Below are 15,898 nucleotides of genomic sequence, written 5' to 3' on the forward strand. Positions count from 1 at the left end.
AAGACCTATTGAATTGGTCAACTTTGTCTATGGTCCTGTACACTTGAACAAATATTAGCAATAACCAATTGACAATTTTAAATACCTTGTTATCATCAAAACTCATTAAGGTTTATTGTAAAACACATTTTGTTCCAACAGATATGTGAATGCTTTACATGTGTTGAATATGATGTTTATCATAATGTGTTGTATTTTCTCCTTTACTTGAATTGTGAGAAATTGTATGGAGTTGTTGAACTATATGATATAGTTGACGTTGATTAATGCATATATGTTGATTGATTGTGATATTGTTGGTGAATACATATATGCTAATTGATTGTGATATTGTCGGTGAATGCATATATCTTAAGTGATGGTGATTTTGTTGATGATTGCATATATGCTAAATGATTGATGATGATGTGGTGATAATGAATCTTATTTGAATTATGACTTGGTCGTTGTGTGGACGTAAATACTTGATAATGAAATTGTTGTGGAGATTATCAATATATTTGGAAGTTGTCCTCTATATTGTTGTGAAAATTGTGAGGTGATGTTGCATTATCGAGTCTTTGCTACCTGTCCATGCATCATAGTCGTGTTGAGATTTTATAAGATGTTTTTGTTGCATCATTGGGCTTCGGCCTTGCAGAGATCATTTAGTGATCTAGTTTGTGGGTTTCGGCCTTGCAGAGATCCATTAGTGATCTAGATTGTGGGCTTCAGCCCTGCAGAGACCTTTGGTGGTCTAGATATAGGTACCACATGCATATCATGTTGACATGAGTCTTATTGGTGAAATGTGAATGATGATTGTTCAATGATAAGTGTGTTTGATGAATACATACTTGTGACATTTGGATTTGATTTGATCGATGAATCGTGCCATAATTGAATATGTGACTTGATGAATTTGTGCATTGGTGAAATTGTTGAATGATGTGATTTATGTGGATTTTGTATATGTACATTGGTGAATTTTGTCGATGGTTGTAAATAAATGATCTATGCTCTAATTGCACATCTTGCTTACTTGTGCTTATACACTTGATGAATCTATTTAAAGATAAATGTTTTGGTAATAGTGATGAGGTGAGAATTGTATATGTGTATATACATATATGTTTTGGTGATTCCTTTGATAATGATAATTGCTTGCTTATAACTTTGAAATATATTGTTGAGTTAAGTACGCTAAATGAAGAATAATGTGAGTAATCCTTTCTTGATTGTTGTTGATGAATGATGAGCTTATATCGATGACTTGATTAGTGATTGAATATGTTGCTATGTTATGTTAGTAATTTGATAGCTTGAAATGTATGTGATGGGGGATAATAATCATGTGATGCTAGTATTTTAGGAGGGATGGTTATGTATATATACTATGCATGAATCCTTGAATGCCTATGTTTGTTTATTTCATTGATTATGATTGATGTAAAGCTTACCACCAGTGGATCAGTGATGGACCGCCTACCTGTCTGTATGGATGGGTAGACGTTGTGCAGGATTAGTTGCTTTGGTGAGTTGCTCGGTGGTTGCTTGGTCGGATATCAGGAGCTATCTACGGTATCGGTTTCGTAGAGTCTAGGATAGGCTCTGATCTAGGTGTCTATTTATGATTATCTAGATTATCTGTTTTGGATTTATTCATGTTGGAGATTTACCCATTTGTCAGGACTTTGAGAACTTTATGTTGATGTATTTTTGATATCATGGCATGTATACTTTGAAGTATATGGTTTATATCCGCTGTGACAATTGAGATTTTTATACATGCATGTTATTTGGATTTTGTATGCTCACGTAGCGTCTATTTCTTGAATATATGTATTATTCGCGTGTTTTATCGATTTAATAGAAATAGGGCGTTACACGAATTGTTTAGACCAAACGACAATTCTTGTAAATACAATACTCTACTTATCACTTTATTACTTGATAAACGATTTAGTACATTTTCCTAATTCGATCAACAATGTATAACTATGATAAGTAATATGACAAGTAACATTTAATGAATTAAAGTAAAAACTACATATAACTTCAAGTATAATGTTATAAATGAACAAATTTATCTATCTAGCATCTAATAATGAGATAGTTACTTCATTTGTTGAAGAAGATGTTTGTCTTCCAGAAGAAGCTTCTCCTTCAGTTGAGAGCTTTTTAATTAATAAACCTGGTTCCTTTGGTTTAGGTAAACCATTTTCGCTACTCAACATCACAACCACTGATGTCATGTTTGGTCTATCATCAGCATGATTTTGTAGGCATAGTAGACCAATTTGAATGCAACGTAATGCTTCAGATTCAATACATGAATGCCTTAAATAGTCATCGATCAATTTGAGTGGAATGCCCTCTTTCCACAATCTCCATGCCTACAAAAGTTCAATAGATTTTTCATACACCACTATAATATAAGAGAAATATTGTGTTTAGAAAAACTTACATATCCAATAAGATTATGATCTTCTTCATGGTAGCTAAGTGCTCTATTTTTCTTTCCACTGATAATTTCTAATAATAATACGCCAAAGCTAAATACATCTGATTTGATAGAAAATAATCCATCAGTGGCATATTCAGGTGCCATATAGCCGCTGAAAGGAATCAACAAATAATTATTGAAATGTTACATTTGATCATAGAAAAAGTTTGTTATCTTATAAGATACTTACTATGTGCCAACGATTCTGTTTGTTCTCCCCTCAATTTGATCACCTCCACACATTCTAGCCATGCCAAAATCTGAAATTTTGGGATTCATATCATCGTCCAATAAAATATTACTCACTTTCAGATCTCTGTGTATGATTCGTAATCTTGAATCTTGATGAAGATAAAGAAGCCCCCGAGCAATTCCAAATAGAATGTTAAAGCGTGCAGACCAATCCAACAATTTACTTTGAAATGGATCTGTAAAGTGTGTTCAATATGTTTATTAGTAATTTCTTTACATAAATTTTAAACTTATATCATACCAAATATTACACTTTGCAAAAAATTACTCACCAAAAAGAAATGTATCGAGACTTTTGTTGGACATGTATTCATAAATCAACATTTTCTCATCTCCTTCAATACAACAACCAACAACCTTAACAAGATTTCGGTGTTGAAGTTTAGTACATAATATAACTTCATTCTTAAACTCTTTAAGTCCTTGTCCAGAACTCCTTGAAAGCCTTTTGACAGCAATTTCTTGTCCATCAAGCAATGTACCCTATATATAATTATAGTTGAAATTGTTTGATAAATAATATATTTTTATTTATATTTTGTCCGCTTGACTTGAAATGTTGTAAGTTTACCTTGTATACCGGTCCAAAACCACCTTCACCGAGCTTGTTATCAAAAGAGAAGTTTTTTGTTGCGTTGAGTATTGTATCTTGATCGAAGATAGGAAGCTCAAAATCTTCATGTGAGTCCTCATATTTCTCTTCTGAACTTGTAGTTTTCTCTATTCCCTCTTTTAGTCAATGTCATGTAAAAAGTTGAAACTTGGATTGGAAATTTATCACATGAAGCATCATACAAAATGTCTGTTTTAATAAGAAATTTCTATTCTAATTAAATTGCATGAAATGCTCTAAGATATTGATGAATCCCATTAATTAATTTCAGAATCTTGAGAAATCTAAAAGGCACTATGCTTAAGAAACTTACCTTTATACTTTGTCTTTGTTATATAAATGTAGGTTACTGCCAATAATATCAAAAGGACTAGTGAAGATGTGATTGATACCGCCAATACAATGGTTTTAGTATTCGCATTTTTATCACCTGCAGTTATATGATTTCCAAACAAAATCCATGATCATCGAAATGACTGATATATTCACATTAAGAACAATAAAGAGAAAGACAATAGAAGCCTTTACCGATGTCTGATACGTCCGTTCGGACATATAGATCTTGTCCACTTTGTGAAACCCTCAGATCGACAAGATCACCAAACCAGATAGAACAACCGCTACCTGCTCCACTTGTGTCTAAACTTGAGTAAGCAGTGCAAGAACAATTTTTCAAACATTTAGTCTTGCAATCATCAAGTGTCATTTTCTCATCAATCCAAGAATGCATAGTATCTGGTAATTTCATTCCAGTAATTTTCTTAAACCCGTCTCTGTCTTTGATCCCACAACTCCAATTACTATTACGCACACATCCTTGTGTCCAGTCCATTGCACTCCACTGTTGTGGCGATTTCGGTATAAACCCATCTAAACACCGACACATGGGCGATGCATTAATCATGCATAGCCCATTTTCCCTACAAACATTATACACATCACAACTATCTTGTGGTAAAGTTTGGTAAACATTCCATGTTTTGGATTCTGAAATCCAAATGAGGCGTAGACGAACAGAAAGTGTTCGGTTCAAAACAACAAAAGAAACCACAGAACTATTCTTGAGTGTAAACAAATAATATACCTCATCTTGATTGTTGACAAACTCATAATCATATAGTGGGTTTTCGGTTAATCCAATTACTCCGCTAGATCGAGGACCAGTCCATGGTCCTGTTCTGTAGAGTTTTGTTAAGCCTTTCCAAATAAAGCTTTCAGGATTAGGAGTCAGTACCATAGCTGAAGTAAAGTCACTCGAAGATGGATCATCCCAATTTTTCCACGCAACGAGACTCCTATTAAGATCCTTTCTTTTGTCCCATCCAGCCTTCATTCCTGATAATATTGTATCACAAGGATAATCAAAACTTTGCCACAAAAAATGTTCTTCACCACCATTTTTCAGTACTAAATTTCCATCGTCCAAGAGTTGCGCAATAGGACTTGAAACCTTTTCTATTGTCGCGTTTGTTGACCATAGTAGGGATTGATTTTTATCGAGAAGTACAAGATTTCTATCTTGACTTATGATCAACTTGCTAGAAGTGTCTTTGATTGGATTGTCACGATTGGCAACCCAAACAACTCTTCTAACCGGGATATTTTTGTACCAAATTCCAACATAGCGGTTCGTGGAACTACCTGGATTGAAGAAACCTAACTCAAATACTCCACCCTTAGAAACCAAGGTGCTTCCATCAGGAAGTGATTGTGTAATTGTATCGGTTGCAAATGAAAATTTGGAGAAGAATAATAGCAACTTAGTAATAACAAGGATGGTAGGAAGAATTGCCATTTTGTGTTGATTAGGGAATATAATTAATACAAGAAATTATATATAGAGCATTTACAAAATAGAGCATTCTGGTCTACAAAGGTTGCAATTTTCAATTTCTTTGCATCTGAGAAAACACAGAAAGTCATTACATAGTTGTTTATTTATTTAGTTAAAGTTGAAAATACTATCCATTTTGTTGATGTGACATATGTATGCGACTATGCTACTTATATATTGGTAAAAAGATCATCTATTAAATTTAAAGAAATAGCAAGTGGTCTAAAGGTCATTGACATATCTTATATTTTAGTCCCTAAAAAAAAAACAAATATCGTATATATTAGGGATAGTTGTCATAGCACACATCATGAGTAACAAGAATAATTCATCATTTTGTTTTTTAAGCATTCTTAGGACTAAGAATTGTTTTGGAGTCTCATTCAAAAGCATCAATGACAAGCAAGGCATCCATTTTTCGTTGACATCCCACGGTTGTAACCTATCGTCTCTAAGAATTGAATTAATACTTTTTTTAACAAAAATAAATGATATTAATTCATTTAAATTGATAGAGTATATCGATACAATAAAAATTTAAAATCGCTAAAAACAAAAATGATGGATCTACGAATACGTCCACGTTAACAGCAAAAAACGGCATAATACATATGCTATGACTATATTGAAGCCACTGAAAAACTAATGTTTCCGAATATGCAACATTTACAATGCAAAAGTCGTTGATTGATCAAAGCGATTCTTCCAACCTGAACCAGATAATTACTAAGAAGGTAAATAAAAAACACACCGCACTTAGACAGAAAATCAAAATAAACAAAGTCTTGTTAGACAACCAAATCACAAACCAAAGAAAGTGCAAAATATGCAAAAAAATCACTAATTTAACTAAAAGACCTAGAAAAACATTTCGGAGGGGGTGATTTTGAGTCAAAATTAATCATAAATCACACCTCTTTGTTAGATCAAAAAGAGTAAAAGTTGTGATGGCTAAGGTTTGAGAAAGAGAATAGAGAAAGAAACTTTCTGATTTTTTAGAGAGAAAATTTAATTAATAATAAATAATAAAATATAAATACAACTTTCAGGTAGTAGACCAAAACCCAAAAAATAATAGCCAAAATTTTTCAGCATCGGCCTCATTAAAAATTTTGAAGGAAAACTCGAAGAGTTAAACCCCTAGGATAGAAAAGGAGTATAGAGTAAACAACAATACCTGTAGAACCCTTGTCAAAAAAAAAAAAAAAAAAAAATACCTGTAGAACCCTTGAAACCAAATAAATTAAAACTAATTGCATTTTAACCTAACTAGATTGTTGACCTGTGCGTCGCACGAGTTTATTATTAAGGGATTGACATATGAATAATAAAATGCAATATATAATTGATAACAGTGAAAAAAAGAACAGGTGATAAACCATAGTAGACAAAATAAAACACTTCATAAAATGTATAAAATTTGAAAATATTATAAAAGATGAAGGTTGTAAGGTCACGTCCTTCCATTTGCAAAAATCAAAATATATGATTCTTCTGCTGTCTGTGTAATTTACCACGGTTTAGGTTTTTTTTTTTTTTTTAGAGAAACACGGTTTAAAGGTTTGCTATATATAGCCGAGTTTGCATGGAAATTAGGGTATTATGTTTGTAAACGTATTAAATAAGTGTACAACAAGTTGTTAAAAAAAAGTACAAAAACAATAGATATATACAAACGATGACACAACATGATAGGAATGAAAAGCTCATAAGTGAGGAGAAATATTAGGGATTGTTGTATTTTAGAGGGAATTTGTTAGGTTAAATTGGTGCGCTGCATTTTAGATGAAATTTGTTAGGTTAAATTATTGGTAACCTAATGCCGCATTTTAGAGTGCAATTATTAGGCTAAGTTGTTGCGGACCTAATAAAATTAATAAATAAGGACTAGACCATCGACCCGTGCTAATGCACGGGTCATATGGAATGTAATATTTGACGGTAATAGGTAACAAAATAGTTTAAATGAATGACATGATTGTCATATAGTATTTCATAATATTAAAAAGGATAGACGTTGGTACTATACCATAACATAATTTTCCATGACATCGTCCTTGATACCGTAACGTAATATTATAGGTTAAGTACAGGGACGGAGCTAGATACTAATGAATAGGGGCAGCCGCCATCCATGAAATATATAGGACCCCTATAGGACTCATGTGCATATTAATCGTTCGCCATCCATGCTTTCATATCCACTTGGTTCACTTATACTAAATTTTATTTTTTTTAATTAAAGGTCCACTCATTTTCTCTTTTTTCTTACATTCCACTCATATTTTTTTATAATAATAAATATAGCATATTGAATTGATCAGTCTATTAAGTTTTATTCCTATTTCCATGTAGAAGCCAGCAACGTTTGGGAAATCAGGGGTGATAGAGATACCCTAAATTAAACATTCAAGAACAATTATATTCTAAAGATTCAATTTCTAAACACTTCAAGTACCGCCACACCTCAAGATTTAGTAGTATATATTTGTTATTGTTTATCTTGCAAACAAAGTAGGAGCAAGGAAACAAAATAGGAGGAAACTGTTATAGGATGGACTCGGTTCAATAAAAACAAAGTAGCAACGATGAGTTGAAAATAGGAGCAACGATTATAGGATGAAACAGTTAGCGTCTGGGTTAACTTTAATAAATAAGAGCTAAGAGATCTCTCTGTTTGAAAATAAGATTTTGATTGAATTAACTAAATTAAAAAGGTTTAATTAAACAGGGGTAATACAGTAAAAGTAAGCATAGAATTTAGGTTAAAATTAGGGCAATAGTTAGCGTCTGGGTTAACTTTAATAAATAAGAGATAAGAGATAAGGGATCTCTCCGTTTGAAAATAAGATTTTGATTAAATTAACTAAATTAAATAGGTTTAATTAAATAGGGGTAATACAGTAAAAGTAAGCATAAAATTTAGGTTAAAATTAAGACAACAGTTAGCGTCCGGGTTAACTTTAATAAATAAGAGATCTCTCCGTTTGAAAATAAGATTTTGATTAAATTAACTAAATTAAATAGGTTTAATTAAACAGAGGTAATACAGTAAAAGTAAGCATAAAATTTAGGTTAAAATTAGGACAACAGTTAGTGTCCGGGTTAACTTTAATAAATAAGAGATAAGAGATCTCTCCGTTTGAAAATAAGATTTTGATTAAATTAACTAAATTAAATAGGTTTAATTAACAGGGGTAATACAGTAAAAGTAAGCATAAAATTTAGTTTAAAATTAGGGCAACAGTTAGCGTCTGGGTTAACTTTAATAAATAAGAGATAAGAGATCTCTCCGTTTGAAAATAAGATTTTGATTAAATTAACTAAATTAAATAGGTTTAATTAAACAGGGGTAATACAGTAAAAGTAAGGATATAATTTAGGTTAAAATTAAGGCAACAGTCAGCGTCCGGGTTATCTTTAATAAATAAGAGATAAGAGATCTCTCCGTTTGAAAATAAGATTTTGATTAAATTAACTAAATTAAATAAATTTAATTAAACAGGGGTAATACATTAAAAGTAAGTATGTGTTTAAGTTAAAATTAGGGCAACAGTTTGGCGTCCGGGTTAACTCTAATAAATAAGAGAAATCGAACTAGGAGCATTAGGAGGATGTGTGTTCACCAAGAAAGCCTTTAAAATTTGAAAACCTGGAATAGAGAATGTGGTGGACGCCCTAGCAATAATTTGTTAATAGCAGAGAAATTGGAAACCCTTTTATGATCGAAATACATGTTATTTCTACAAAACCAAATGGTGTCCACTATATTGATAATAACAACAATAACGACATCTTTGCATTGAGCAAACTATTGCAAATTAGCGCAGAATTTCTCATAGGAGCTACACAACCTTGCCACACCTTCTTTGTAAGCTCTAAAAACAACTTAAGTGTAATATCCACAAAAATAGAAAATAAAATAGGTATTTAAAACACCCTTTTTATTGTGGATTTGCAATCCAAAAGAGCTTGTTTTTAAGTCTTCAACCTGACTTGGTCAAAGGTATCTTGATTTGAAAGAAAGGCATTGGTCTTGGACTTGTCCAATGACTCACCCCATTAGTGTCTCCACCATTGTTGTGTCATTCCCAACGGTGTCTCGTTTGATAGTAATCTCCTCCACCTCTAAAAAACTCGAATTCTCAATAACTCAATTGTTTCCGCCACGTGGAATCATAATTGGTCCACATATCCCATTCTCTTTTTTTCTGTTGTTTGTTGATCTTGTCAATCATAGCTGTCAATGTCGTCATCTAGTCTGACATATTTTTGACGGCCGCAATTAAACTGTTAAATTCTGCCCTTGTAACCGGTTGATCTCCCATGGCTGATCAAGTTAGTAAAAGAACACAAGAAACCTGCTCTGATATCAACTGACGCGGTCGGTAAGCGCTAAAACTAGATTGAAAGAGACAAGTTCCTAAGCGACGAACTTGTAAAAATAGGGTTCTAGAATCCACCAGAAATTGAGAAAATCCTCTAAAATATTATTGAATGAATAAACGTTCTCCTTAGGCTACAATTGTTAAGCTTAAATAGGGAAATAACAAACCCTTATGGGCCAAACATAACAAACTAAAAACAAAACATACAAATAATAAAATTAGACTGAAATAATAAAATACTAAGGAAACCCTCCTACATCAACATAATACATTCTAGGGTTAATAGTGTTTTTCACCCCTGTAACATATGTCATTTCCGGTTTTCGCCCCTATAAAATTTTCGGTTTGATTTGCACCCTCGTAAAATTTTTATTTTCCGAAAAACACCCTTAATAGGCCATTCAAAAACCAAAATATCTTAAAAAAAAATTCTGAAAATGGCCTATTAGGGGTGTTTTCCGGAAAATAAAAATTTTATGAGGGTGCAAATCAAACCGAAAATTTTATAAGGGCGAAAACCAAAAATGACATATATTACAGGGGTGAAAAGCACTATTAACCCTACATTCTAATCTTTGATGACATGCATTGTGGTAAATTCCATATGGTTATCAGGTTGCGGTTAAACTAATACAAGTGAGATTTTGAACCTCCCATTCAACAACTTAAAACTCTCTTCACACTTCTCAACCTAAGATAATGGTTGATCAATGATCATTTACTCTAAATTATGTCATTGGTGCCACAATCTAAGAAAATCCTGCTAATCCCACAAGACTTTGCACATACATAACATAACAATTTGAGATTCTTCCCAAGCGAGCACAAAGTTTATCTTTGATGGATTTTTTTATTTTTTTTGAGGGGATCTTTGATGGATCTTAGAAACCTTCATTTTCTATCTAAATGTTTCAGTCTTTCCGCAGTATGCTTGCATTATTTATGGTCTTATGATCATAATATCACTGTAAACACAACACAACATTGTACGACACTTATGTCCATAAAGCGTTTTATAGAAGCCATTGCATTGCTCTTGTGAAAAATATTGTTAGAACTCTATAATGAAACAATGAAGTCTTACAATAATAATGCTTAATATGAATTTAATATTAAATAAGACACTAATCACAAATCCAAAATCTCTCAAGAAATCCTACACACTGACACTTAAGTCCTACAGAACCTTCACTAAATTTTAAGAACTCATAGGAATTTTTTTTGGGGTGTACATACATCATTGCGAATCATAAAATTTCCATGATCTTTAGTGGAATTATTAATGAGTTTAAAATATGGAAATTGCTATTGATAGCGAACAAATGGCTAGCGAATTCTTCAAGACACGGGTGGAATGTTTTCATTGGATGATTATTGTTGACAGGCATGTTTTCAACCCACTACACCCATGTATTACGCTAACACTAGAATTTGATTGGTCAATGTTTTTATCGGGATGCTTTTATCGATGCATTTGCTCGCCTTAAATAGCATTGCTCTTAAAGTATAACATATACAATAGCTATATCTCTACTATAGATTAAGGCTCACATGAAATCCAAAATATTACTCTTTTTTTTTTTTTGTGATTATTCTATTCTGTCATTAAAGGTTGTAAAACTGGTAAGGTAAGATTAAATTTTTATAATTGATAAGTTTCTTATGTGACCTCTTTACTGAGTGGATTGAAGGAGCAAACAAAACACTTATATGTATTTAAGAGACATTTACAGAATGTATTCTTACACAACTTGATAGCCCTAAATACGTAACACATGGAAAACAATCAAGATCCTCATCCCGTTACGTATCAGAGCGACTCTAAGACAACGCGTGAGAGAGTCAACTCACTTCAACAGTTATTCATGGTTATCTGCACGTTACCCACGTAGAGGCAACATTCAAACAGAAGGGGTAAGATTTCACATTTAACAATAATAACCATATAATTCATCAACAAAATTTAACAACATAAACAACAGCAATTAGTGACATTAATATTTCACTTAGTTTTTCATTAACAACTCATTGATAAATGACAACTTAACATCAACGACAATGCGACAACAACGACATCGACTCGACAATGCAACATCAACGACTTAATAATGCATGTGGTACAAATCAGGGCATCAAGCCCCCAACGCATAGAGCACCAAAGGGCTCACAGTGCATCAAGCCCCCAACTTATAGAGCACAAAAGGGCTCACAGGACATCAAGCCCCCAACATATAGAGCACAAAAGCCCTCAACTTTAATGAGTATGCATGGACTCAGTGTAACACCCCGTTCCCAATATCAATTATTTAATAAAATAAACACGAATCAGAGTAATAATCCCAAACGGGCATGTCACACTTCATTTTCAAATTTTCTTAAATAGAAAAATAAAATTATTTAATAAACCTTTTAGAATGCTCAAAAGGCTCGCCTAGTGCACGAAACAAAATTCAGAAAGTGGCTGACCAAGGCTCACTTCGCTTAAGCGAAGGCTGGCTCGCTTAAGCGACCGGCTTACAGAAAGTTTGGGTTTCGCTCGCTCACAGTTCGCTTGCGGGTCTCTTGAGCGAACACAATGTCGTAACTAAAAGGTTTCGCTCACCATCATACAGTGAAAAAAATTTACCATCGAACAGGCTTTTTCAAAATTTGGGCAACCAGCTTGAATGCTTGCTTAAGCGACGGGTAGCTCGCTTAAGCGACCATTCATCTGGGCAGGCAAAAACTTACGGGTTCAGACCTCTCCTCCCTCCAAAAACCCAACTTTAATCCCGTGATCACCCAAAACGTTTTCCAACAGATGTTTACAGGTTCTATACACAATTAGGCCTCTAAAGGAACGCAAAAACAGGCATTAACAACAACAATTACAGATCATCACACCATCATACAAATATTCATCAATTTATCCAATCAATCCAAATTTCAATCAATTCATGATCACAGCAACAACATAGGTTAAGTTTTCATTCTGGACATCACATTACAAACAGAATTAACATGACCATTACCATTTCCCGTTAGAATCATCATTAAACCTTAACCCTCAATTTATTTTCCTAAAGCTAAGCAATTAGGTCAATTTTCAAAAATTATAGATTATGATTATTGAGAGATAGTCTCACCCTTACCTTAGTTTTGCAGAATGATTACACAACACAATCGGTTCCTAAGCCCTCCTCTCTTGTCCTTGCTCTTCTTCTCCCTTTTCTCCCAAAAGCTAGTTTTCTTACGTAAAAACGTTCTGACTGTTTTTCTTTCTTTTTCTAACTCCCAAACTATAACTTCCCTATTTCATTAAACTCCCTTAATTTTTATTAAATCCTAATTAACTCCCTAATTTCTAAAATAATAATAATTTCCACTTATTTTCATTATTATAATAATAGACTATAAAATAAAATGCACACACCACAAAATCACCAAAAATCATATATAATCGCATATGAGACTCCAAATAAATTAAAATAAAATATAATAACAACTAAGGCATTACAACTCTCCCCAACTTAGAGAATTTCGTCCTCGAAATCTTACCTCAAACAAACAACTCCGGGTTCGACTCTCGCATCTTACTCTCCAGCTCCCAAGTTAAACTTTCTCCAGTCGCTCCACCCCAAACAACCCTCACAAGCGGTATCTCTTTACCCCACAAGGACTTCACCTTTCGATCATCAATTCTCAAAGGTAAGGTCTCCACCGTAAGGTTGTCTCTAACTTGCACATCATCTCTAGGAATAACATGCGAAGGATCCGGTACATACTTCCACAATTGTGACACATGAAACACGTCATGCAAATTCGAAAGATGAGGTGGCAAACCCACTCTATACGCCACTGTCCCAACTCTCTCAGATATCTGATATGGGCCAATAAACTTCGGAGTCAACTTCTTAGATTTTAATGCACGACCTACACCTGTCATAGGAGTGACTCTCAAGAACACATGGTCTCCCTCTTGAAACTCAAGGTCCTTCATACGCTTGTCATGATAGCTCTTCTGTTGACTCTGCGACGCTTTCATCTGTTCTTTTATCAACTTAATCTTTTCTGTAGTCTGTTGAACTATGTATGGCCCCAACATCACACTTTCTCCCGACTCGAACCAACACAAAGGAGTTCTGCATCTTCGACCATACAATGCTTCAAACGGTGCCATACCAATACTCGAATGGTAACTATTGTTGTAAGTAAACTCTTCCAACGGTAGGTGACTATCCCAAGCTCCACCTTGCTCAAGTACACACATTCTCAGTAAATCCTCTAGAGATTGTATCGTCCTCTTCGACTGATCATCTGTCTGAGGATGATAAGCCGAACTCAGCCTCAATTTCGAACCCAGAGCATCTTGCAAACTCTTCTAGAATCTAGAAGTGAACTGCGGATCTCTATCCGACACAATACTCGACGGAACACCATGCACTCTCACAATGTCCCGGATATAAATCTCCGCCAACTGAGCTACCGGAAAACTTATATTGATCGGAATAAAGTGCGCTGACTTCGTCAACCTATCCACCACAACCCAAATAGCATCATGCCCTCTCGGAGTATTGGGTAAACTCGTCACAAAATCCATAGAAATGTTGTCCCACTTCCATTCTGGCACATCTAAAGGTGTCAACAACCCTGCAGGCTTCTGATGTTCGACCTTAGACTTCTGGCAAGTCAAACATGCATACACAAATTAAGCAACATCCCCCTTCAAACCGGACCACCAAAACAACTTTTTCAAATCATGATACATCTTCGTAGCTCCCGAATGAATACTCAAGCTACTCTTGTGACTTTCCTCTAAAATTAACTTTTTCATCTCATCATTGTCAGGAATGCAAATTCTGCCTCTGAACCTCAACACACCTTGTTCATCAACTTTGAAATCACTATCTTCAGCTTGATTACCATTAACCATTAAATCCACAAACTTGACATCAACCTGTTGCGCTTCTCTGATACTATTCAAGAATTCACTATTGATTTTCAGCATACCCAACTGCACACTCTGGGGTGACAATTCGCAAACCAGACTCAAGTCTCTAAACTGTTCAAGCAACTCAAATTCCTTTACCATCATAGCCGACATGTGTAACGTCTTCCTGCTCAAAGCATCTGTAACTACATTGGCTTTACCCGGATGATAGTTCAACCCAAAATCATAATCCTTCAACAGCTCTAACCATCTCCTCTGCCTCATGTTTAACTGCTTCTGATCAAATAAATATTTCAAGCTCTTGTGATCACTGAACACTTCGAATCTAGAACCATACAAGTAGTGCCTCCAAATCTTCAAAACAAAAACCACCGCAGCCAACTTCAAATCGTGAGTAGGATAATTCTTTTCATGTACCCTCAGCTGCCTAGAAGCATACGCTACCACCTTACCATCCTGCATCAAAACACCTCCTAAACCCAGCTTAGACGCGTCACAGTACACAACAAACGGTTCTTCTGGCTTAGGAAAAATTAAAATAGGAGCAGTTGTCAACCTTCTCTTCAACTCATTGAACCTACTCTCACATTGAGCATCCCACAAAAAAGACTTACCCTTACAGGTTAACTGAGTCAACGGCAAAGCTAACTTTGAAAATCCCTCAATTAACCTGCGGTAATAACCAGCCAAACCCAAGAAACTTCTGATCTCTGTCACCGACTTCGGAGTCTCCCATTGTGATACTGCATCAACTTTTGAAGGGTCCACTGCAATACCACTACCAGAAATAATATGGCCAAGAAAACTCACTTCACTTAACCAGAACTCACACTTCGACAATTTGGCATACAACTTCTTCTCTATGAATACTTGCAATACAGTCCTCAGATGTTCTGCATGCTCTTCCTCATTTCTAGAATAGATCAAAATGTCATCAATGAATACCACCACAAATTTATCCAGGTAGGCATGAAAAATTCTGTTCATATACTCCATGAACACACCAGGCGCATTAGTAACACCGAAAAGCATCACCTTATATTCGTAGTGACCATATCGTGTCCTAAAGGCAGTCTTCTGCATGTCCTCATCTTTCACCTTAATCTAATGGTAACCTGACCTCAAGTCAATTTTACTAAAAATCTTTGCACCAACCAACTGGTCCATCAAGTCATCAATTCTCGGAAGCGGATATCTGTTCTTTATCGTAACTTTATTCAACTGACGATAGTCAATGCATAGCCTCATACTACCATCCTTCTTCTTTACCAACAACACAGGCGCTCCCCACGGTGAAACACTTGGTCTTACAAACTTCTTGTCGAGCAAGTCCCCCAACTGTTTCTTCAACTCAGCAAGTTCGGATGCTGACATACGATAAGGTGCCATCGACACC

General features: G+C 34.5%; 1 protein-coding gene across 2 annotated transcripts; it reads right to left on the reverse strand.

Moving 5' to 3' along the window:
- Window positions 1–1,978: 1,978 nt before the first annotated feature.
- On the reverse strand, window positions 1,979–5,275 carry LOC25480228 (G-type lectin S-receptor-like serine/threonine-protein kinase At4g27290). Of its 2 annotated transcripts, XM_013587325.3 has the most exons (7): window positions 3,879–5,267; window positions 3,664–3,780; window positions 3,309–3,466; window positions 3,010–3,220; window positions 2,676–2,913; window positions 2,447–2,597; window positions 1,979–2,375 (listed from the first exon to the last, which is right to left on the reverse strand). In XM_013587325.3, exons 1-7 carry the CDS (start codon window positions 5,143–5,145, stop codon window positions 2,070–2,072), a joined length of 2,448 nt encoding a protein of 815 aa, XP_013442779.1. In that variant the 5' UTR covers window positions 5,146–5,267; the 3' UTR covers window positions 1,979–2,069. The 2 variants fall into 2 exon arrangements, with proteins under 2 accessions (XP_013442779.1, XP_024630331.1); XM_024774563.2 differs by lacking the exon at window positions 1,979–2,375 and having other exon boundaries at window positions 2,405–2,544; window positions 3,879–5,275.
- Between the last annotated feature and the right edge of the window lie 10,623 nt (window positions 5,276–15,898).

The sequence above is a fragment of the Medicago truncatula genome, chromosome 3 (assembly GCF_003473485.1).
Source record: "Medicago truncatula cultivar Jemalong A17 chromosome 3, MtrunA17r5.0-ANR, whole genome shotgun sequence".
In the NCBI taxonomy this organism is placed as follows: Eukaryota; Viridiplantae; Streptophyta; class Magnoliopsida; order Fabales; family Fabaceae; genus Medicago; species Medicago truncatula.